The sequence below is a fragment of the Delphinapterus leucas genome, chromosome 3 (assembly GCF_059928025.1).
Source record: "Delphinapterus leucas isolate spDelLeu-1000000601 "Yukka" chromosome 3, BTC_Dleu_Yukka2, whole genome shotgun sequence".
NCBI lineage: Eukaryota > Metazoa > Chordata > Mammalia > Artiodactyla > Monodontidae > Delphinapterus > Delphinapterus leucas.
In genome coordinates this window covers 112236703-112259860 of record NC_143131.1, presented here as the reverse complement: position 1 = coordinate 112259860, position 23158 = coordinate 112236703, and the positions used below count along the sequence as shown (strand labels likewise).

Genomic DNA, 23158 nt, shown 5'->3' with positions numbered 1-23158 from the left:
ATCTAAAAAAAGGTTCTGAAGAACCTAGGGGCAGGACAGGAATAAAGATGCAGACATAGAGAATGGACTTGAGGACATGGGGAGGGGGAAGGGTAAGCTGGGACGAAGTGAGAGAGTGGCATGGACATGTATACACTACCAAATGTAAAATAGATAGCTAGTGGGAAGCAGACGCATAGCACAGGGAGATCAGCTCGGAGCTTTGTGACCACCTAGAGGGGTGGGATAGGGAGGGTGGGGGAGAGATGCAAGGGGGACGGGATATGGGGATATATGTATATGTATAACTGATTCACTTTGTTATAAAGCAGAAACTAACACACCATTGTAAAGCAATTATACTCCAGTAAAGATGTTAAAAAATATAAATAAATAAAGTAAAATGAAAGCCCCACCACCAAAAAAAAAGAAGGCTTCCCTGACCTCAGATGAAAGCCGGCCCACCGCATCACCCTATTTAACTCCTTCCTGGCCTTTTCCCCAACCCACATTTGTCTTGTGTATGTGTTTGCCTGTTCAAGCTCTCGTATGTCTTCCTGCACTGTACTATCAGTGCCCTGAGGACAGTGTCCCAGTCTGCCTTGTGTCCCCAGCACCTAGAATAGGGTCTGGCCCATGGGAGGTGCTCCGTAAGTATTTGTCGGATGAACAGGTGGTTGGAGGGCTGGCCGGCAGGCACTCCTGAAGCACCCCGTTGTTACCACCCACCGCATCTGGTGTGTAGAAACTGCACTGGCTGCAGACCTGGGTCTCTGCCTGGCTCTCGCATAAACCCAAATTCTGCAGCCACTTCCAAGGCACTTGCATGGTCTCTGCTAAACCGAGTCAAAGTTTACCAGACGCTCTGTCTCCAGACCGCCTTGGGCATGTCTGGGGCCATGAGGTAGGGACACGTACTGGGATCATCGCCTTCAGCCCCTGCCTGATACAGCCCACACAGCCCTAGGTCTTCAAAGAACCTGACCATGACACAGGATATGGGCTGCAGCCCCCCGGTGGACCCATATCAATGCACAGAGAATAAAGCATATAGTCTGCATGTAAGGAGCTATGTCTGCTGACAGGTGGGCCCCTCATTCCTGTACGAATACCTTCTGTCTGCAGAAGCTGGAGACCGCTGCGGTGCCAGACAGGGGTTCACGGCAGGCAGCAGTGAGGCCATCAGCGTGCAGGGCGGCCGGTACTTGGGGCTGCACCTGTCGCCTCTCATCTTCTGCGTCCACGTCCCACTCTTCTTGGCCTTGGGCCCTGCAGTGTGCAGCCACCGTAGAGCCAAGCCATCGCCTCACTGTGGCTTTGTGGAGGGGTGGGGCGAGGTAGTGGGCGTCTCAGCCCCAGCCCTTTGCTGGGACACTGAGGCTGGCCGGAGGGGGCCTAGGCAGCACCGCCCACAGAGACCTAGAATGACCTCCTCAGGCTGGGAAAGGGGAGGGGCTCCCTTCAGTAGGCAAGCCAAGGACAAGTTCTCAGGTGAAATGCTGCCCTGGGCAAACATGCCTGAAGTGGAATTAGCATCCCAAAGAGGAACTCGAAGGGGTTTCCCCTTGTGTGCCACTCAGGGCATGATCCCTGAGAGGGGAGAGCTCACTGGTTTACTCTGTGTGAAGAACCAGTTTCAGAGACTGAGTCAGAGTTTGGGGGCAAAATAACTGAACTGTCTGTGCTCTGTGCTGTGGTCAGAGGTGAGAAACCAAGGAAGGAGGCTTCCTGCTCTGGGCGAAGGAGGAAGGCTTCTCCCTCTGATCCCTCCCCTGGGGTCGGGCGGGCTTGACTCCACCACGGCTAACCTCCACCACCTGCAGATCCCTGGTCTGTGGCGGTCAAATCGAGAATCCTTATTTGAATTGCAGAGGGAGGCTTTAGCACAGACTGATACAAATGGACTTGTTTCTTCTGCCACCATCACTTTCATGTAACAATTCCCATGTCTGACCATGTCAGGTACATTTAATTAGTGTTGAAAAGCAGCTTATTGGGTGAGATGATCAGTTTCTAACCCGGGTAAATGACTTTCTTTATGACTATAAATTAAGCACATATCTTTTTCAGGCATCATGGTCGTCCTCATAAATACTGTAGGCAGTTGCTGGCAGCCTCACTTGGTTACCTTTCCCATTACTGTTTTATCATCGTCCTGGTAGGAGGGGGGAATTCATTCTGTTTTCATAACAAGGAGGAAGTGGTGACAAGGGCCTCATTTAATGAAACCACGCTTGGCCGGCGTCTCGGAGGCCGGGGTCGGGACCCCAGGCCGCCCCCATGCACGGCATTCTCCGCTTGTTCAGGGGGCGTACTGGTCACAGACTGGGAAGGGCAGGTGCAGGGCTTTCAAGGTACTTTTGTCTTAATTGCAAATAATTAGGAATCAAATATTTGCCAACAGCCCATTTCCATGTCAGAGAGAACCTGAGTGTTCTTGGCCACTTCGATGAGCACAGGTTGGCACAACTGTTTTCTTAATACTGACCCCCCAGAGCACAGCCTGGGGGAGGCGGTCGGAGCCACACCTGCAGGATGATCAAACCTGGGCGTCAGAAGCGCCACGTGCAGCGCTTGTCCTCAGAGGTGTTGGGTGCAGCCTGGGCATGTGGGTGTCTCAGAGGGGATAGGATCAGGTAGAGAGGATTCTCCCCACCCCCGTCCACAGCTCACTGGCCTTCCTTTGATGCCTGCCCTGGATTAGGTGGTCTCTGAAGGGCCTCGCTGCACTGCCACTCCTGTTTCTAGTCCCCTTTACCCCAGAGGAGGCCCACCTCTACGGACAGTTGCCTCCCCTTCATGCCTCCATCCCTCCAGCTCCCCACGTGGAGGTGGCAAGGGAGGTACACCCCTGAACAGTCACGACATGCGGGGGCCCTTTCCACCTTCCCATCCCAGCTTCTAGCCTGGGGGTTAAGCACCGAAACAGGGAGAACAGCTTTGAAAACTATTGTGTTTCTTAAATCCTGAGTGAGGGGCAGGCTCAAGAAGACAAAGGTCCTGTACCCGTGGGGAGTCCTGAGGCCAGAGAGTGGGGCAGACCCTCCCAGGGTCAGGGGCTTCAGAGAGGGGCCCTCGGACTGGAGGTGGCAGCAGGCACCTGGTGGAAGAAGTGGACCCCAAGGGTGTATTGGAGCTGATATACCAGAGAGAGCCCAGTCTGGGCAGGTAGCACAGCCGGGGCAAAAGCACCAAAGCAGGAACTGAAAGACCAGAGGCTCGGAAGGTTGGGCTTTGTTTCTTCAAAATGGGGTGGCTAGTGGGTATCCTTCTCATCCCACAGGGCAGTTTATTAAAATAGTGATACAGTGCCAGCACTTTGTGGGAAAGAAACAAAGGCTGATATTCTTAGAGCTGGTTAGTTTCTTCCAAATAGCCTCTGGTGCTCTCCAGGATAACCCATTTTCCAATAACACAGGAGAATCATACTAATCAAACACGCTCCGTGGCAAAGCACCCTGGGTGAAGGGCCTTAAGCCCAGAGCCTCCCACTGCCGAGTGCCTTGGCTCCCCGCCGCCTGTCAGCCTTGACAGGAGGGTGCACGCTGGGGCCAGTGAATGCCACCTAGCCTTCACGGTGACACACCAACAGTTAGCCAGGTGGATAAAGGAGATTCCCACGCCCACTTACAATCTGCACTTTTATACTGCTCAGAGATATTTTGACCTTCTAGTTTATTATGATTCAAGAAAAAGTCAATATTTCTCAGCTTGCCAAGGCTGGAGGAATTTAAATGAGTTATTGAATCAAGCAGTTAATCTACCGATAACTGACTTTTTCTTTTCAAATCTATAATGATGAAAAACAGACTCAACCAAAAACAAGATTTTTTTTTTTCCTTAGGCATGTTAATCCCATGGGGTAGGACTTGAGGCTGAAAGTTCAGTCTTGACGGCCCAGGCCATTCTGTCTTGCCAATATTTTGAAGAAGATTTAATTAAAACTTAAAAGCAAAGACTCCTGTGGCCATAAAATCTGCATTCATGTTTTAATTATTTGCGTCTTGATATGCCTTTATAATTCTCAATTTGCTGTCTGTTGCCATTAATGCCACGTGGCAATCATCCAGTTTTCTGGACTCTTTGGAGGAGTGTCACGTTGGTGGTAGATGCTTATTTGGCCCTCCATGTAAGTGTACCTTTTCAGCAATAAGCCACTCTACCAGCTGTCCTGCTGCTTTGGTGTGTGAGCTCTAGACACCACTGCCTGAGATCACTATGGGCATGTGTTGGGTGCAGGAGACACACAACGACATGGCAAGTGTGAGACCCAAAGGAACACAGCAGCTGCTGTTTCCATGGCCTCAGCCTTCCTGCCCACAGCTGCAGGCTGCAGGACTGTGCCAGAAAGGACTGAGCAGTGGACAAAGGCTGCTGGTGCCACCACTGCTGTCGTGTCCTAGAGAACTGTATGCTCCTCAGAGGAATAGGTCAACTTTTGGCCTCCCTGCCTTGGCTGCCCCCCGATCCTGAAATTCAAGAGTACCATTTTCGGGCTTCCCTGGTGGCGCAGTGGTTGAGAGTCCGCCTGCCGATGCAGGGGACGCGGGTTCGTGCCCCGGTCCGGGAGGATCCCGCATGCCGCGGAGCGGTTGGGCCCGGGAGCCATGGCCGCTGAGCCTGCGCGTCCGGAGCCTGTGCTCCGCAACGGGAGAGGCCCCAACAGTGAGAGGACCGCGTACCGTGAAAAAAAAAAAGAGTACCATTTTCTCCTTACTCCCTAGACCCCACCACGGCTCCCCAGTCCCTAACATATCAGACCCAAACGCCTCTGCTTGGCTGTCTGAGTCTATAAGGCAGAACCACGCCTTGCTACCCTTATCCCCCCAACCCACACCGTCTCCTCCCAGAGACAGGCAAGTGCTCCCTGCACTGTGGTTACGGGAGCCTTGGTTCAAGCCCTCTGTCCCTTGGAAAGCCCTCCTCCGCTCAGTCAGCAGGGTCCATCGGTACTTTGCCAGCTCCGTGTAGCCCTCTGTTTACTCCTCCCTTCCAGGATGGGCAGGGGTTGTGTCTGAGATGTTTGGCGAGAGCCAGCCAAAAAACCTGGGCTTTACACGGCAGGGCACTGCTTGTAGCACCCCCACCAGAGGGGCAGGGGCTCCATGGGGCGCCCGAGCCCCCAGGCCTGAGCTTCACAGCCTCTGCTCACCACAGCCTGAAAGAGCCACACAGGTGGGCCATGCCACACACACCTGCGTGCTCACGGCTGACCTTCTGTGTTTGTGTGTCTGGCAGGGCTTTCCGGCCACCGTGGGCTGCCGGCCTCCTGCAGGAAGAAGTTCTGCAGCCACGGGAGCAGGTGCGCGCTCAGCAGGGAGACGGGGGAGCCCGAGTGCCGGTGCCTGGAGGCCTGCAGTCCCAGCTACGTGCCCGTGTGTGGCTCCGACAGGAGGGTTTACGAAAACCACTGTGAGCTCCACCGTGCTGCTTGCCTGCTGGGGAAGAAGATTGTCATCGTCCACAGCAAGGACTGTTTCCTTAAAGGTAGGAAGACGGCTCCCTGCTTCTATGCTCGTAGGTTTTGTCATGGATTTGCTAATGCCTTTCTGACAAATGACCTGGGTGCTGCGTCTTACAGGTTAAATGTGTTTTTAAAAAAAGAGAAAGAGGAAAGAGTCTTAACAACATAGCAGCAGCAGCATTTCAGTGGTGCATGTTCATTTGTGTCCACCTCCAGAGGCCCCTGCCCTTAGAGGAAGGCCCTGGGAGATCAGAAGCCAGGGAGGCCCACTAAGCCCTGGGCTGGTGCAGAGCATGTGTCCAGTAGGAACCAGGCTGAAAGGCACCGCCCAGGTCTCTTGCGCAGGGTGGGCCCTGCCAGGTGGCGGCAGAGAGCACGTTGGCCCCTCCGGACAGTGTCTCGTGAATCAGGAGACCATGCTGTGTGTAGAATGTGGCTGGATGGACCCCGCAGTCCAGTGGTTCCCAGTATGGTGGGCACTCCAGCTCTGGGTAGAGCGGTCACCTGGCCTGTCCAGAACACCTCTGAGTAAGATGAGCAAGGCCCTGCAAGGACTTCAGAAGGTGTCCGTGGAGTTGGGGCCAAAGGGTTCATGCCCTCTGCTGGGCTTGAGTGAGAGGGGCAGTGCCAGCTCCCAATGGATGGTAAGAGCCTCAAGGGCAGAGCCCGTGGCTCTTGGTGCACGAATATAGTCTCAGCACGTGGCTCAGGGCCTTGCACCAAGACGTCAACAACTCACAGATGCTCAAGAATAAGAGAGCTAGACTGCAAATTCCCATGTTCATGTGGCCCCAGCGAATGGTGCATGCCACAGCCTGTAGAAATATTTGTGATGCTGAACCCAAATGGCCACACATGAATAAATTAGACGATGTGAGACGGGAGAAGCAGCACTTGGGCAGGTGGGAACAGGCCCACTGGCCCAAGCCGGGGGACGCTGGAGGTGGGGAGCCCACGTGGGGCTGCATGAGGTCCGAGACGTGCTGTGGGGCAGGGCCGGGAGGGGAGGAGAAAGCCTGGATGGAGCCCTGCTGCAGAGTGCTGGTGACACTGACAGAAAAGGGCTTCTGTGTGGTCACAGCTGGGAGCCTGGGTGCCCAGAGGGAAGGGCAGAGCTGTGGTCTCAACTTGCACAGGCGCCAGGACCACGTGGCAGGAGGATTCACGGTGAAGTCCAGGTCTGTGGGCCTTCTGCACCCCGAGAAAAGGCAGCTTTCCCACCTCGTCCGTGGGCCCTGGCAGCAGGGTCCTGGAGCAGGTGGGTCTCCGGAAAGTTGAGTTTATCTTGTGATGGGAAGTCTTGGACCCTTTCATGGCCATGCTTATGACACGAATGCTGACGTGCTTTAGAAATCATGAGGCCCAACGTGGAATCAAGACAAAATGAGCCCAGGAAAAATGTCCGAGGCCTGGAAGCCCTGCCCAGCCCAGGCCTGCCAATGCCTTAGCAGCCGTGAGCACTAAAACACTTGACCACTTGCTCCAGCCTTATTGGCCATGTTGAATTTTGTAGACTGGCGTCCCATTCTCCGGTTTCCAGCATCCTCCGACTTGCATCTTTCTGAAGGTTTTTATTTCTGCATCAGAGTGCGCACAGCCTCCCCCACCATCGGTTATTCAAACAGCATTTCTTATATCACGTGAGGGAAAATCATCCACCACAAAACCTGCCACGGTGAGGGATGCTGGGGGAGAGCTGGAGAGCGTGCGGGAGGGGCAGGCAGATCAGGTCTTGCCTCTGCTTCGTGCTGATTGAATTTATTCACCGAATCCTTCTGATTCGTTGGGTTTTTCACCGATTTTGTGAATCCCCACCCACTCGAGTGGCAGACAGAGCCGCTCTGCAAAACATCCTTTTTCGGTGGAAAGGGGTACCTGCAAAGTCCCAGAGGGACCTGGGGTTGCAGCCCAGTTCTGTGACCTTGGGTGCATGACTCCGCCTCTCTGGGCCTTTTCCTCAGCTGTAAAAAGGGGCTATTGGCAGTTCCCACCTGCTCCGTGGAGAAAAGTAAAGGAGATGCAGCACAGAGACCACTTAGCGTGGGCCGGGTGTGTTACACGTGTCGGGTATTAATGACACCTGTTGTCATCATTTATCTAATTCAGTGTGGCCTCAGGCCTGGAGCAGAGAGGTGCACAAGCTCTGAGGGGAATGCAGAGGCAGGAACAAGGGCCCTGACCAGCAGGTCTTGGGCCCGGATGGCTTGCTGGTAGATGGAGAGTGGGAGAGGAAGGTGCTGAGAGTCAGGCCCTCAGGCTATCCTGGAGATGCCCACCTGGGGCTAGGGCTCCCCCGTCTGCAGCCCTGGCCCCATGGGTCTGGACCCCACGGGGAAGCCTTCACTGCCTCTGGTTCAGCATCAGCTCCAGTTCCTAGGCAGGAGGCCAGCCAGCCTCTCCTTCTCTAGTGTTTCCATAGGGAATGCCCAGCAAGCAGTAGAGATCTGTTCACTGGTCCCAGGGCCTTGGAGGGCGCGGAGGCAGCCAGGCCTAGGAGGGTGCTTTGGGAGCGCACTTCTCCACCTTCGCCAGAACCATGGCTCCAACGGGGAGCGAGGCGTAATGGATTGACAGAGGGCTGGGGGGCAGGCAGGATGAGATTCTTGGGAAAAAGCCTAGTGGGTATAAAGGACAGCTTCCTTCAGTCCTCACCCCAAGATGGCAGCAGAGTAATGCCATCTTGAGCTCCATTGATGGTCCCGAATTTCCAGGGAGTTGTTGATCCAGGAAACTTAAAAACACCGTTTTCCCATGCAAACAAAAATTCTAAAATCATGGTGTTTCACTGTCTTTTCCTTCTAGCTTTACAAAGAGAAGTTATGACTTTACTCTCTGGGGCTTTCTCTGCCCCCAGAAGTCACTATATTAGGACCGTCCTTATGGGGTTGGAGCACGTAGAGCAAGGGGGATGGGGACGTGGTGGTGGGTTCCTAGGCGAGGCCACCGCAGTTCAGAGCACTCGCTCTGCCACCAGAGCCCCTGAGCCCTCACTGGGGTGCGGAGGGGGTTCTCATGGGTACCGCCTGGGGACATGACACTAACCCCTCTGCCAGGGAGGAGACGCAGCATTCGAAGCCCATGTACAAGAAAACTTGTGGTATCACATTCCCGTTGCTATGGCAATGGGATACTGTGTGAATACAGAATGAAATATAACATCATTTAGGGATCATTAGCTGGTGAGAAAATCAAAACTGAACTCAGCAGCCTTGCTTCAGCGGGTGTTGGCAGCTTCCATACCAGCAGTCCTGACGTCCCAAGCAGTGTCTCGCTCGCTGAAAGTCAGGGGGACAAGGGAGGTGGGATACTGTCTCTCCTTCTCCTTGGGGCAAAATTAGAGCCACATTTGTCCTCGGTAGCAAATATTACCAGTGAACACCAAGATAGTAGGTGGATTTCTCTGTACCTTTAACTTCTTCTAGAGTTTGTGTCTTAAAAGTTATCTTGTGACATGGCATTCCTATTTGTATACTAGCTGGCACTTTTAAAATGATTTTTCTGACTCAGTTCTGAATTCACGCTTTATCTCCTACACTGTTGGAGAAGACAGGCTTGCCACTCAGCTATCACTCACCACTCCTGGCTTGTATTATCCCAGATGACAGTGTCATAGTTGGGCAGTTTTCCCAACAAACCATGAAATTATGGAAGAAAGAAGCCTGTTAGGGTTTCAGTTCTGCACAGACCATTAAGCTTCCTTATCCTGCATGGAATTTGTAGGTACGCTTTGGTGCTTCTGAGGGGAGTTCCCAGGCTTATGAAATTAGAGGAAATAATTACCACTTTTATTTTAAAAATTAAACATACTATAGGCTCACTAATAAACCTTCTTTCCTTAAGTGTTACTAAACACAGGAATAAAAACCCAAACATCTGTTACAAGTTAGCAGAGCAGACAGATCTTGCTGCCAAAGACTTCTTTTGGGTATTTAGAAGCAAAAATTGAGTCCCATGCCTCCAGGACATTCCCACACTTCCACAGGTCTCGTCTGCCCTGCCGGGGAGAGCTACTCACATTCCCAGCTGTATCGGCCCCGCCCCAGAGAGGCTCAGCGTCCCACGGTGTGGGAGCAGCGGGCGCAGGGCCGTGTTGGTGGTGGCAGGCATCCTAGGGGATTTGGCCTCACCCTGCTGGAGCCGTCCCTACAGCAGGGAGGTGCTGGGGCCTGCGGAGAGACCCATGCTGAGGGAGCAGGTGGCACAGGGCCAAACGCACCGGCTTTAGGCCAGCCGTGGGGCTGTTCCACACCGCCTTGGAGAAGACACATAAGCTCTGTCTCACTTACTGCGTCTGTAAGATGGGAATGATGATAGCGCCTACCTCATGGTGTCGTGAGCGTAAAATGAGCAGTGCCAGTCACATCATGAGCGCTCTTCTCTAAGCAGTATCACAGCACTCCAGAGGACGGTGTTGTCATTGCAGACATCAGGGCACAGTCGAGAGGCAGACGCAGGAGGCTGTAAGAACCCTGCCTGCATGTGACCATGCTGGATATGGGCTTAGAGGTCAGGCGTGTGGGTGTTCTGTGAACAAGGGGGGAGAAGAACATTTGTCCTCCACGTGTATTTAACGAATGACTGGAATTTGACCTCCAAATGATCAAACTTCTATCAGCTTCTCCAACTGCCTTGGTTTGTTTTTTTTAATTAGAGTAAAACCGCTTTTCAATGTTGTGTTAGTTTCTGCTGTACAATGAAGTAAACCAGCTATATGCACGCCTACATCCCCTCCCCCTTCCACCTCCCTCGCCCACTTTACCCCCCATCTAGGTCATCCCAGAGCGCCGAGCTGAGCTCCCTGAGCTATACAGCAGGTTCGCACTAGTCATCTATTTTACACATGGTAGTGTATTTATGTCAAACCTAATCTCCCAGTTCATCCCGCCCTCCCCTCCCCTTCCCCACCCACCCTGTGTCCACATACCTGTTCTCTACACCTGCCTCTCTATTCCTGCCCTATAAGTCGGCCTTGCTTTTTGAAAAGAGACGCAGTGAGTCATCCAAGTTCACCCCGTGAGCTAGTAGAGATGGAAGAGAAGAACCAAGAGCTCTTGATTCCAGGTCTAGTGGAAGTTTCTGGAATGCATGAAAGGCCCTCAGGAACTGTCAGTTGAGCCTGAGGGAGGGCTTGGCCCACCAGAGGATGAGAAGGGGAATGTCTGGGAAGGGAGCTGGAGAAGAGACATTTGAGGTGAATCTTGAGAGGTGAGTGAGGGCATCCTCGGGTGCCGACGGGACAGAGCAGGTGATTCAGATGCAAGTCCTGGGTGCGGGGGGCGGTGGTGTGGGGGATGGTGATGGAGACTACAGGTGAATGCAGACAAGTGGGTAAGAGTGAGGCCTGTGTGCCAACCTGGGTAATTTGAACTCAAGCTGACTGAGTGTCAGATAAGATAGTCCAGCTTTCCCGTTTCCCAGATGGGAACCCGGAGGCCCGGAGAGGACGAGTGCCTGCCCCAAGTTCCACAGACTCTGCCGCTACAGCCCACCCTTCATAATCACCCCCAGCTTCAGGGCTCTTTATAATTTGGTCCCAGCAAGACGTGTTCACAGCAGATGCGACTGCTTTATCCTTTTCCCCCAGGAGAATTTGTGGAGGGAGGACTCAGGAGCCATGGTCAGTGGGAAAGGCCTCTGCTGCTGGGCCGGGCCTCCCTGCTATGCAGGTCAGCAAGAGGCCCATCTGGGAGCTTCTCCGGGAGAGCTGGCTCAGTCACCCCGAACCCACAGGGCCTCTGCACACCAGAGCACCAGACCACTTCCTCTCCCCTAAGGAAGGAGTGGGAAACTCAGCATCTCCCAGAGCTGCCAGAGGAGCCTGGAGACGAAGCCACAGAGCCTCTGGGGCATGCCCACTGTTAGCTTGCTCTGACCTCTGGGCATTGGCCTCTACTTTCTCTCCAGCCCCCCTACCTGTTTCCAGTTTCTTCCAATTGTCCTTCCACTCCTGGCCCCACCTGCATTCTGTCCAAAGGCCGCTGCTGCTTCCCCAGCCCTTGCAAAGGAATCTCTGTGTACCCTTCCTGTCCTTCACTTTGAGCTCCACACAGGGGGATGTGGCCATTTGCCACCAAGCTGTCTCTCTTCAGAGATATTGTGTTTGTTTTTTTTTAATTTTATTGAAGTTTAGTTGATTTACAATGTTATGTGTACAGCAAAGTGGCTCAGTTATACATCTGTACGTTCTTCTTCATGTTCTTTTCCATATGGTTTATCACACGATATTGAATATAGTTCCCTGTGCTCTACTGTAGGGCCTTGTTGTTCATCCATCATGCATATACTAGTTTGCATCTGCTCATCCCAAACTCCCAGTCCTTCCCTTCCCTACCCCCACGCCCCCTTGGCAACCACAAGTCTGTTCTCTATATTTGTGGGTCTGTTTCTGTTTCATAGATACTCATTTGTGTCGTATTTTAGATTCCACATGTAAGTGATATATGATGCGTGTCTTTCTCTTTCTGAGTTACTTCACTTAGTATGATGATCTCTAGTTGCATCCCTGTTGCCGCAAATGGCAGTATTTCATTCCTTTTTGTGGCTGAGTAATATTCCATTGTATATATGTACCACATCTTCTTTATCCATTCATCTGTCAATGGACATTTAGGTTGTTTCCATGTCTTGGCTATTGTAAATAGTGCTGCTATGAACATAGGGGTGCACGGATCTTTTTGAATTATAGTTTTGCCTGGATACATGCCCAGGAATGGGATTGCTGGATCATATGACAATTCTATTTTCAGTTTTTGAGGAACCTCCATGCTGTTCTCCATAGTGGCTACACCAATTTACATTCCCACCAACAGTGCAGGAGGGTTCCCTTTTCTCCACACCCTCTCCAGCATTTGTTATTTGTAGGCTTTTTAATGATGGCCATTCTGACTTGTGTGAGGTGGTACCTCACTGTAGTTTTGATTTGCATTTCTCTAATAATTAGAGATGATGAGCATCTTTTCATGTGCCTATTGAATGTCTATATGTCTTTTTTGGAGAAATGACTATTTAGGTCTTCTGCCCATTTTTCGATTGGGTTGTTTGTTTTCTCGTTATTGAGTTGTAGGAGCTGTTTGTATGCTTTGGAAATTAAACCCTTGTCGGTCGCATCATTTGCAAATATTTCCTCCCAGTCCATAGGTTGTCTTTTCATTTTGTTTATGGTTTCCTTTGCTGTGCAAAAGCTTATAAGTTTGATTAGGTCCCATTTGTTTATTTTTGTTTTTATTTCTATTGCCTTGGGAGACTGACCAAAGAAAACATTGGTGCAGTTTATGTCAGAGAACGTTTTGCCTGTGTTCTCTTCTAGGAGCTTTATGGTATAATGTGTTATATTTCAGTCATTAAGCCATTTTGAGTTTATTTTTATATATAATGTGAGGGTATGTTCTAGCTTCATTGATTTACATGCAGCTGTCCAGCTTTCCCAACACCACTTGCTGAAGAGATAGAGACATTGTTGAATGTCCACTGGGTGCCAAGGCTGTGCAGGACCTGAGGGTACCAGTATGATCAGGATGCCAGGCCTGTCATCATGGAGTTAACAGACAAAAGAAGGTTGGGGTCTAGTCCCCAGTACCCCCACTGTCTGGGCCACTGTGTGGGGCTGCTGTAGCCAGAGATACCCCAAGATCTCAAGGACCAACGGGAGTCTTCACGGACCGTCTCCTTCTTGCAGCCTCCTCCATAGGTTCTGCCGGCATCAGTGCATCACCAAGAGCCTTGCAGCACAGTGGCCCTCGGGTCGCAGTCATCCCATTTATAGTATCTGCTTCCAGGATCAAGAAACATGACTTAAACATGTGTCCCCTCTGGATATTTCCTCTAGGTTTTATGCAAGACAGTGTCCTGACATGAGCACCCTGCGAGTACACAAGAATGCTGTCAGTTCAGCACGTGTGGTGTGCTTCACAGAACCACCACACTTTAAATACATTCCAGTAATTAAAAATTGCTAATAAGTTATTGAGCTGAGAAAGTCTCCCACTGCACTGATTTCACTTATGGAAACAGGTTGCAGTCTCCGAGGCCCCCCACAGTGTTCCCTGTTGTTTCCCAGCACCCACTCCCTCTTATTCCAGCCCCTACTTCTCTGTGTCCACTGACAGGCTCACACTCTTTCACCCTATAGCCTAAAGAGCCGACTTCGTCCCAGCATCCCTCAAGGTACCATTTCACCTCTCCCCTCCTTCTCTCCCAGGCACCTGAAGCCTTGCCTGCGCTGGCTGCCTCTGCTTTCCCAGCTCCCTAGCGCTCTGCCCACCAAGGCCTGCGCCTGGCTCTTGTCCCCACTAAGAACACCATATCCTTGTAAATGCCAAGTCCAGGTGGCACTTTCCAGGTCTGGTCTTACTACATCCCTCCTACATGGGTATCCATCAGTCTTCCTGGTCCAGCCCCTGCCCCTCTGACTCTTCACAGGCCCCCTAGTTGTTCTCCAAGCTCCTGGTCAGATATTTCTTCAAACCCACCTTCCATGTGGCTTTAAGAGTGAACCCTCCAAGAGGTAACTCTGACCACGTGCTCTCCTGCTTGAACCCTTTCATCCATTCATCCAAAGAACATACACTTCCTATGAGTCGGGTCTACTCTGGGCACTGGGGATACAGCAGTGCACAAACAGACAGGGTTCCTGCCCTCGTGGAGCATACAGACTTATGGGGGAGACAGTAAACAGGAGATGAGGTGTCTTAGGTGGTGACAAGTGCCAGAGAAGAGGAAGACAGGGAAAGAAGTTAGAACATCTAACATGAGAAGTGACTTTTGAGCAAAGGCCTGAAGGAGGCTGGGAGGTCAGGGAGGGAGGCATTTGAATATCCAGGGCACGAGCATCCCAGCGGAAGAAATAGCGGATGCAAAGACCCTGGTGTGAGAGGTCTCCTGGCACTTTTGGGGATCAAAAAGGGGACTAGGGTTGCTGGAGCAGAGTGCAGAAGGGGAGAGACATCCAAGATGTGTAGGGACAGATCATCCAGGTAGGGCCTTGTCAGCACTGAAAGCCCAAACTCTTAGCCACTGTGCTATGTTTTCTTTCTAATTTCCACCACCCTCACCCAGGGATGGCCTTGAGGGGACCTCCTTCTTCATCACCACCCCAGAAAGCTTGAGGGGTGTGCTGTGGGCTGGAAAAGACGACCTGTCCAGGAGCTCATCACCAAGGATTTCTAGGTTCACGCTTTAACTGAGATAAACCTATAGGGCCCAGGGGATTTCCGGCATAAGCCCCAAGCTGCCCAAGGTGCCATCAGAACTTCTAGCAGGAGCAGCATCCTCCCTCTGTTACAACTTCTTGTTAGCTTGCGTGTCCTCCCACTATCTTGGATGTCCTTATGAATGGGGAAATGTGATTTGTCTTTCTATTCTTTGCTTATTGGAGGTGTTCCATTCATTTCTTAGATGAACGCACAAATTGATGATTGTGTTATAGGGCTCACACAGTCCCATAGAGGGCCCCACATGAGAGGATGGGAAGCCCTAGCTGGAGGCCCACCATGCAACACAAATCACAGGGTCCCGGCAAAGGAGGTGATAGATTCATAAGTAGGACCCTGCTCAAAGGGGCAGTGGGGGGAGCACATCAGTGGGTGTTGAGGGAGCACGAGGAAGGAGGGAAGGAGAAGGAGGTGGGGTGAGGGGGTGACATGGAGCCTTCTGCCCCCCGTGGAGAGGAGGGAGGCCCTTGGTTCAGCCTGCTTAGCGCCATTTAATGGAACTCAGGCCAAACCTTGGGAGGCTTGAATGACGATCAGGAGTCACATGTTTAATTACTAGAGCGAGAAGTTGATTTGGGACTTCTTTAAGGTTCTCCCCTATTGCACCTTCAATTAAGATCAAGGCCCCCGCGTAGCAGCCGCTAAATGACACCACATATTGAATCTCTGTGCTCAAGCAGTTTATTTAATTATCTGTGTGACAAGCTCAGCAGCTGTCAGGCCAGCCACAACTCAAACATGTTGACTCTGGGTCCCTGCCTGAAAGTGTTCCCTGTTTTACGGACAGGCTGACAGCAAGGCCTTTCTCTCTCTTCTGTACACAGGGAGTCCCTTTCAGGTTCCTCTGTTCCCTGATGACATAAGGTGTCAAAGGGGCCAGTGGCTGGGGAGACAGCGGGTACGTGAGTCCAGCGAGGCCTGCAGGTCAGCCTGCAGTTCTTGGTTCTCAACCCCCTGACTCACCTGCAGCCCCTGCGGCTGGCGTGGGTGCCCAGACTCCCTGCCTTCTTTTCTGGACAGGGAAGCAATGTACCAGTTTGGGCCATCTTTTTTCTCCAAAGAGAGGGAGGTGCACTTATCACTGTGCCAAATTAACTGAAATAAAGCAGGGAAGTTTGGGGGTGGAGCAGACGCACAGAGTGACCCAGGGAGAGGTAGGTGATGGCTAATCTCCCCTAGCAGAGCAGCCTCATCAAATGCATGAATAAGGAGATCCAACTCTCAGCCTGTGGAGGTGAGTCCCCACCCGGGACAGCCAAGGGGCAGAGCTACAGAAAGCTGGGGCCCAGCCCCCTGCAGCATCCTGGGGCTCAGGAACCGCCCGTTTTCCTATTGTGGGTGGACTTGTGCCTGGCCCAGAACATGGGGTGTTCTTGAAGCTAATGAGAGCAGAGCTTCACAGTGACTCCCAGACTTGGGCACCCGGTCCCTGCAAGCCCTGCCCTCTGCCTTGATTCTTCTTGTGCTCACTTCTGCTTTGATGTGTTCCAATCCCTCATTAATGAAGGTAGGCAGAGTGAAGCTACTTTCAGAAAGCTCCCCTAAATGAAAGTAGTAGAATCACTCTGCTTGCAGGTAATTAAAATCACCAGATGCAGTGGACTCTGTCCACTTGTTATAAGCAGGGTGTGTGTGTTGTGTGTTTCTCTCTGCAGCTGGAGGAAAGAGCTCATCCAGTGACCTGGCAGACATGTCTGTTTACTTGTCTTCCTTAGGGAATTGTGTTCCACTGTCTGTCCCTTAGTCCTCTCCTGCCCGCTTTGGTCAGCTGAGGTGTGGCCCACAGGCCTGTCTCCGGTGGACCAGCAAATGCCTCTGTGAGCCCCACATGCCCCTTTCATTCTGCCTGGCTGAGTTCTCTGATCCTCTACCCATACCTCTCTCTCTCCCTGTCTCTTGTGTGTGTAGCTCACTTAATCATTCCTGTTTCCATTAAAATATAGCAAGTTCAAGGTCTTTTTTATGGGCTTTGCAGAGACCTTCGCTTCACCCGGTCAGGTGGAGCTTGTGCACACCCAGCTCTGCATGGGCCCTCGTAGCTGAGGTTGTAAATTTCTCCCCCACCTGAGCCTGTCCAGTGATTTCAGGAACCCAGGGGATGTTGGGTCTGATAGCAGAAGTTTTCATGGTAGGGGGTAATGGGCAGGTAAAAGGGACTGAGGATGAGCTCTTTGCCAAGCTGCAGAAGGAAGAAAACCCCAGAGTGAGGAAGGCGTTTCAAAGTGGGACACCCAGGGACACCAGGATAGCAGTGGAGGTGGTGGCAGGAAGGGTCAGTGAGGCCTCATCCCAGTTACTTAGAGAGTGAGCTTGTGAGTTCTCCTTTCCCCCCCGCCCATGAACAAAACCAGATTTTCAAGGGTGCCTCTCAACTATGTGGCCACAAGTGTTGGTTACAGGGAAGTTACAACCCTTCAGTGGTATTTAGTGGCAGTGACATGAAAGTAGCCGTAATTCCACAGTCTGGACCATCTCGCCAGGGCCGGGATGCGAGTCAAGGGCAGTGAAGCCTGCACAGACCTGTTTGAACGTGAAAGAGAGGTTGGCATATTCACACACACTCTGTTTTACACCCGCGTCTGTCTCCACATGGTTGTGTGCCATGACCAGTGAGGTGAGCGTGCTGCACGGAAAGGAAGTCCCGCTCCCTGCCACGGAGCCACCGCAGGCTCTGCTCAACAGGAGAAGGGGACGCTCGTATCTCCCGTGCTTCCCTGCATCTCCCCTTCACCTGTGTGCCTGCTCACCCCCACAACACCCCACCCCTGCCAAACTATAGCAGTGTGAAGGTCTTGTTTACATGCCAGGCTGCTCTCAGGAAACACTCTACTCACAGGTTTGTTTTTCTTTAATTGAAGTATAGTTGATTTACGATGTTGTGTTAGTTTCAGGTGTACAGCAAAGTGATTCAGATACATATATAAGTGTGTGTGTGTGTTCTGTTTTAAATTCTTTTCCATTATAGGTTATTACAAGATACTGAATATAGTTCCCTGTGCCATACAGTAAATCATTGTTGTTTATCTGTTTTATATATGGAACTGTGCATCTATTAATCCCATACTCCCAGTATATTCCTCCCCCCTCTCCACTTTGGTTAACCATAAATTTGTTTTCAGTGTCTGTCTGCTCATGGTTTTAAAGGAACACACTTTGCATTTTAAACTGTTTTGTGGCTCTCAGGGCAAACAGTTGTGGGTATCAGGAAGACCTAATGAGAACGGGCATGTGTAGAGAAAGAGGCAGAGTCTGCTGCTGGGAAGTGTGGTTTCTCTCCCTTGAGAAACGCCGACAGGAGCCCATGTACTCATTTAGAGAAACAGTTGGTGGGAAACAAGATGCACCCTTGAACGTGCCTGTCTAGAAGGCTGGGGAAGAAGTAACTCGAAGTGAAGGCTCCGCCGGCCTTCCTTTGGGTGCAGCTCCACAGGGACTCAGTTGGCTGCGATTACAATCATGAAAATTTTCAGCAAATTATTGTGATTTCACGCTTCTCACCCTTCTGAAGAGATCAGAGATTTGGCTGGGAATGCAAGGCAGGGTAATGGCTAATGCAAGAAGCTCATGCAGTGTGCCGGGCCCAAGGCTGGGTACTTTATTCCCTCTTTCTCATCAACCCCACACGGCCCTCCCGGATACGGACTATTAGTATTCCTACTAGGCAGATGAGGAAACCGAGGCTCAGAGAGGTTTAGTGACTTGCCCAAGACCACCCAGCCAGTGAGGGGGAGAGCTGCACTTCAGAGTCACGTCTCTCTGTCTTTTTGATTTTAAATGTTACATGTTGTCCTAGCGCCTACTGCTGTACTGCATCTCTTATACCTATAGTGATTTTTACAATTAACAAAAGGAAATAAGCTTTGGAAATCATTGGACTTTGAAAGCACTCAGTGACGGTTGCTCACCATTGGGGCAGATGGTGCCTGTGTCCACGTTCTGTTCTGAAGGAGGGATTTTTCACACATGCAGCTGACGGGCACCTTGCTGTTAGCCACTCTTGTCTCAACAAAGAAATGGTGATTTTTTTTTTTTAAACATTTCTTCCTTTGTAGTCTTTGCTCCTTCTCCTATGCCTTCTGCATATGTGCTGATTTTTATAAATAAAAAAGGACAGAGACTTTGCCGTGAGCCCCACCCAGTCTAACCGTGGGTCAGGATGAGCTGGGAACCGTGTGTGCTCTCCTCAGAGGTGCCGGTGGACAGAGTGGGCTTGGGGCCAAGCCGCCGACCAGGCCTGCTGACTTGGCCTCCCACTGCGGCCCCAGGCGGGGTCCTGGGAGGACCAGGAACCTGTGGGATGGCCCAAGATGGTGTCCATGGAGAAGGGGATGGGAGCGGGTGTGATCAGGGAAAGCGCAGCATCACGCAGGATTTACAAGCAGCACCGAGGTGTACCCTGACTTCATTCCACCTGTTCGCTCTCGTTCCTGGGGCAAGTAAAGCAGTGGGCCTGTTTTCAACATTACGTGGACCAAGGTTCACTCGTAGGCTTCAGGATTGTTTAAAAAAAATCTGTGGTTCTTATATCTGGCCATTCATGACTTGGCAGGTCTCAACAACTCAGCGTTTCATTTATTTCACAAGCACTGTGTGCCTGGCCCAGTTTAGGGGCTGGGGACTCAAGAGGAGTGTGAAGTGGCCCCTGCCTGTGGGGAGGTCCTAGTGGAGATGCATGTAAACCAGGGTGGGGAGCACCATGGTGGAGCACCTCCAGTCTCTTATGGAAGGAGGCGGGAGGCCTCCTGGAGGAGGTGCCATCTGGGCTGAGTACTGAACGATGGGTAGAAATGGGTTAGTCAAAGAGGAAGGGAAAGGGCCTTTTGGGCCAAGGGTTGGGGTGTGAAGCCAGTATGGGGAGCCACAAGCCACCTGCTGTTTCTCCAAATATGAAGTTCAAGGTGGAAGAAAGCTGCAAGAGCTGAATCTGGGGAGGGGCTTTGGCCAATTCTGGGCTAGACCTTGAACTTCAGGTTAAGGGGATGGGGGCTTTCTTTTGCAGGCAGGATTTGGGGATTTGAAACAGTCTGGCTGGTGTTTAGAAAGATCACCCAGTATTGCCATGGGGAGCAGCTTGGGGCAGAGCCCAGCGAGGAGGCAGAGAGATGTGGGAGCCTGAATTAAGGGAGTGGACAGACTGGGGAACTCTTCAGGAAAAATCAGTTTGGCAGGACCAGGGACTGGTTGAACACCCTGGGAGAAGGAGGTGGGAGCGACATCAAGGCTCGTGGCCTGGATGGAGCGCATGCCTTTTCCACCGAGATGGGGACGCAGGAGCGGAAGCTTTGTGAGTGGTAGACTCACCCCGTCTGCTGTGGACGTGGGGAGTCTAAGGCCCTGCAGGAAGGCTGGGGGAAGAGGGACTCAGTTTCTATAAAAGCCTGCCCTCCAGACTTCAGCCATTCCTGCCTAAAGAGGCTTTCAAACATTTTGGGGATGGCAGAGTCAGCCCTGCCTCCTACCCTTACTGCATTAGTCAGGGCTATCCAGAGACACAGAACCAGTAGGATGTGTTTAGAGAGAGAAAGAGATTTTTTTATATGGAATTAGCTCATGTGATTATGGAGGCTGAGAAGTCCCAAATCTGCGGGATGGGCCAGCAGGCTGGAGACCCAGAAGGAGCCAGTGTTCCATTGCGAATCTGAAGGTCGTCTGCTGGAGAATTCTGTCTTACTTGAGGGAGAGTTGGTCTTTTTGTTCTATTCAGGCCTTCAGCTGATTGGATGAAGCCCACCCTCGTTGTGGAAGGCCATCTGCTTTGCTCAAAGTTCAAATTTTAATCACATCCAGAACACCCTTACAGAAATACCCAGAATAATGTTTGATCACCTATCAGGGTGCTGTTGACACATAAAACTAAGCACTATCTACTCACCCCAGGGTTGTTCTAACTGCCTTCGTCAGACCTTAGCCAGTCCTCGTCTAACTGTAAGTATAGGCCATCGCTGGGTAGGTCTGCATGAGGTTCTTCGATCCACGGGAACCACGCATCCCATCTGGACCAGGCCCTGAGCAGCCGTGCGGACATGCTGGCCCTTTGTCAGGGGCGCACCCCGTTAACACTCCATCTAGAGAGCAGGAACTGAGACAGGAAGGAGGCACTGCTTAGACATCCAGTGAGAGGTGTGCTTCCCCCACCCTGGGGCTCAGTCCCTGACCCTGGGCTGCAGATGGAGCGTTGACTCTCGGGGTCATTGCACCTGCTTCCCCTGAATTGCAACCCAGCCCTCACCCCCACCCAGCACCCAGGAGATCCATAGAAGGGGGGGTGGCACTCACCCCAGAAGGTCCCACCCTCCTGCACCCACCAACCTTAGAGGTGCTTTCTGCCAATGGCTGTTTTCCTAGTAAAGTTCTTCTGTCCCACAAGCTTAATAGTTTAAACAATAACTGTCTGAAATTAAACACTCAAATGATATAAGATGCAAATTTGAGAGGAGAAAAATCAAAGGGGAACAAAGGCATCAAATTTCTCCGAACACAAGGAAGATGTACACGTGGCAGGAGACGGTGGCAGGGCAGAAAGGCTGCTGATTAAGTCCTAATGTGGCTCCGTTCCAAGGATACCTTTGTCTGGAACCGCACACCTCCGGCAAGCTGCCAGGTTCAGAGAAACAGAAATCAAAGCATTTAAATCAGCTGCCGTGGTTGACGGGAGCATTGCGGGGAGAACAGGGAGCCGCAGTACCTGCTGGATGGGAAGGCGGCGGCAGGAGACCCGCCTCGTAATAAGACAGTGACCAATTAACAGAGCAAATGTTTGAGGTGTCCCCGCCGAGTGATGGGATGCCTTTTCTTCTCCCAGAGCCCCCTGGGGGCCAGGCAGTCAGACAGGCAGGTACATGACTTGAGTTAATTGGAGAAAAACTCCTTCCAGGGAAGTGAGCACTGGCTTATCATTTACTGGGACCGAAGTTTGTTTTTGACAAGTATCTTTGCCTGACCTGGAACAAGACATGTCCTTCAGATAGGCTCCCCGTCCCTACCACCCACCACCATGGAGACTGTGTAGTTGGGTTTCTCACCAGGGGATCACAGAGCCAGAGGGCAAGGCTACGAATCTGGGAAGCCAGGAGAATTTTGCAGTAGAGGTGCCCAGTGCACCTGGTCCGTGAGAGGGTAGCTCTCCTCCCCTGTCCAGGCTGAGTCTGGAGAGCCCCTGCCAGGACCCCGCTGGGGTCTGGGATCCCGGGATGACCAGGAAGGGGTGCAGGATGTGGGCCACTGGAGAGGCTGGGACGCAGGACGTTGGAAGCTCAGGGGAGGGCAAAGTCAGGGTGGGCTAGGCATGCTCTGATGGGGAGGAGGTGGTCATGCCGAGGGAGAGGCTGACTTCCGAATGGGCCGAGTAGATTTCAGTAACGGCCCCGTGGGTACACGGGCCCCCGCCAGCTGAAGTTGGAGGCCATTTAACGGGGGGTGGTGGAGCTGACTGCACATCCACCAGGCAGGCGCAGTCCCCGCTTCTCTCTCTCCTCCCCCCTGCCCCCTCCCCCGTCTTCTCACCTCCCCCTTTCTGCTTTCCCTCTCCGCCTCTCTCCCCAGGAAATCTGGCTTGAGTGTGCCCACACACACCTAAAACAAGCGGCTGGAAAATGACCTGTTTCTCAGTGAACTGGGTGGCACAAGTAGTTTTAATGACTTAAGCAGTTTCACTGGCGTTTAGACACAGTTGAAATACGGAATTGTCCACCCTCCCCTGGACGTCATCCCCCAGCGTTGGGTAGGGGATGGAACCCCTTCCATCTGACTCTCCTGGTGTGTGAATGGCAGTGACTCCATATGAGCCAGCAAGGTTGTCTTTTGTTAGAGGAATCCTTCTCTCCAGCTTTTCCATCACAGTCTAGATTATAAATAAGTGACTAACTCAACAAACAAGTGAGTAATTTCTCAGGGTTCTTGCCTCCAGTTTAAAGAGGGAGGAGGAGGGGATGATGGGAACTAACAGTCAGGCTGGTGGGTGGGAATTATTCCCCCTTGTGAAGCGGAGACCAAGGCTCTGAGGTGTACTTCACACCGCACCCCACAGCCAGTCAGCCCAGCAAGTCACACGGAACCCCCCCAGCGCCGGCGCCCCCATCATCGCCGATGGGGAAGGGGCTATGGTGAGTGGGCACTGCTCCAGCTGGGCTGTTCTCTGGAGTCCTCTCACTCACATGTCAGCTGAAGTCGTGTGTGAGACCACATCTACAAGTGGACATGTATCCTTCCGTGAGAACACGTTCCCAGATGGGAGTACGTTGGAGAAAATTAGACAGCGTTCCCCTTCACGTCTTGGTCCCACTCTACTACTAGGGAAAATCCAACGACTGCTGTAAATCCCGAAAACAGAACATAAGGGCTGATGGGTTTAAGGCTAAAATTCATCTCTCCGTAGCCTCAGAAGGAAACAATCTCCTTACACGTCATTTCAGTACCTCCTGGTTATTATATCTAGGTTTCACTTTTCCCACCAGGTATCCTGCACACGCAAACAGAAATGATGAAGCCACAAAAAGAAGCTATTCTT

The 23158-nt window shown here is 51.9% G+C and overlaps 1 protein-coding gene across 5 annotated transcripts in view; it reads left to right on the top strand.

The window, feature by feature from the left end:
* FSTL4 (follistatin like 4) overlaps positions 1-23158 on the top strand; it is a 446761-nt gene that overhangs the window by 193907 nt on the left and 229696 nt on the right. For all 5 annotated transcript variants that reach the window (XM_089909321.1, XM_089909323.1, XM_089909322.1 and 2 more), the window contains exon 4: positions 5218-5466. In XM_089909321.1, coding sequence (XP_089765447.1) covers positions 5218-5466 — 249 coding nt within the window. The remainder of the gene's footprint in view (positions 1-5217; positions 5467-23158) is intronic.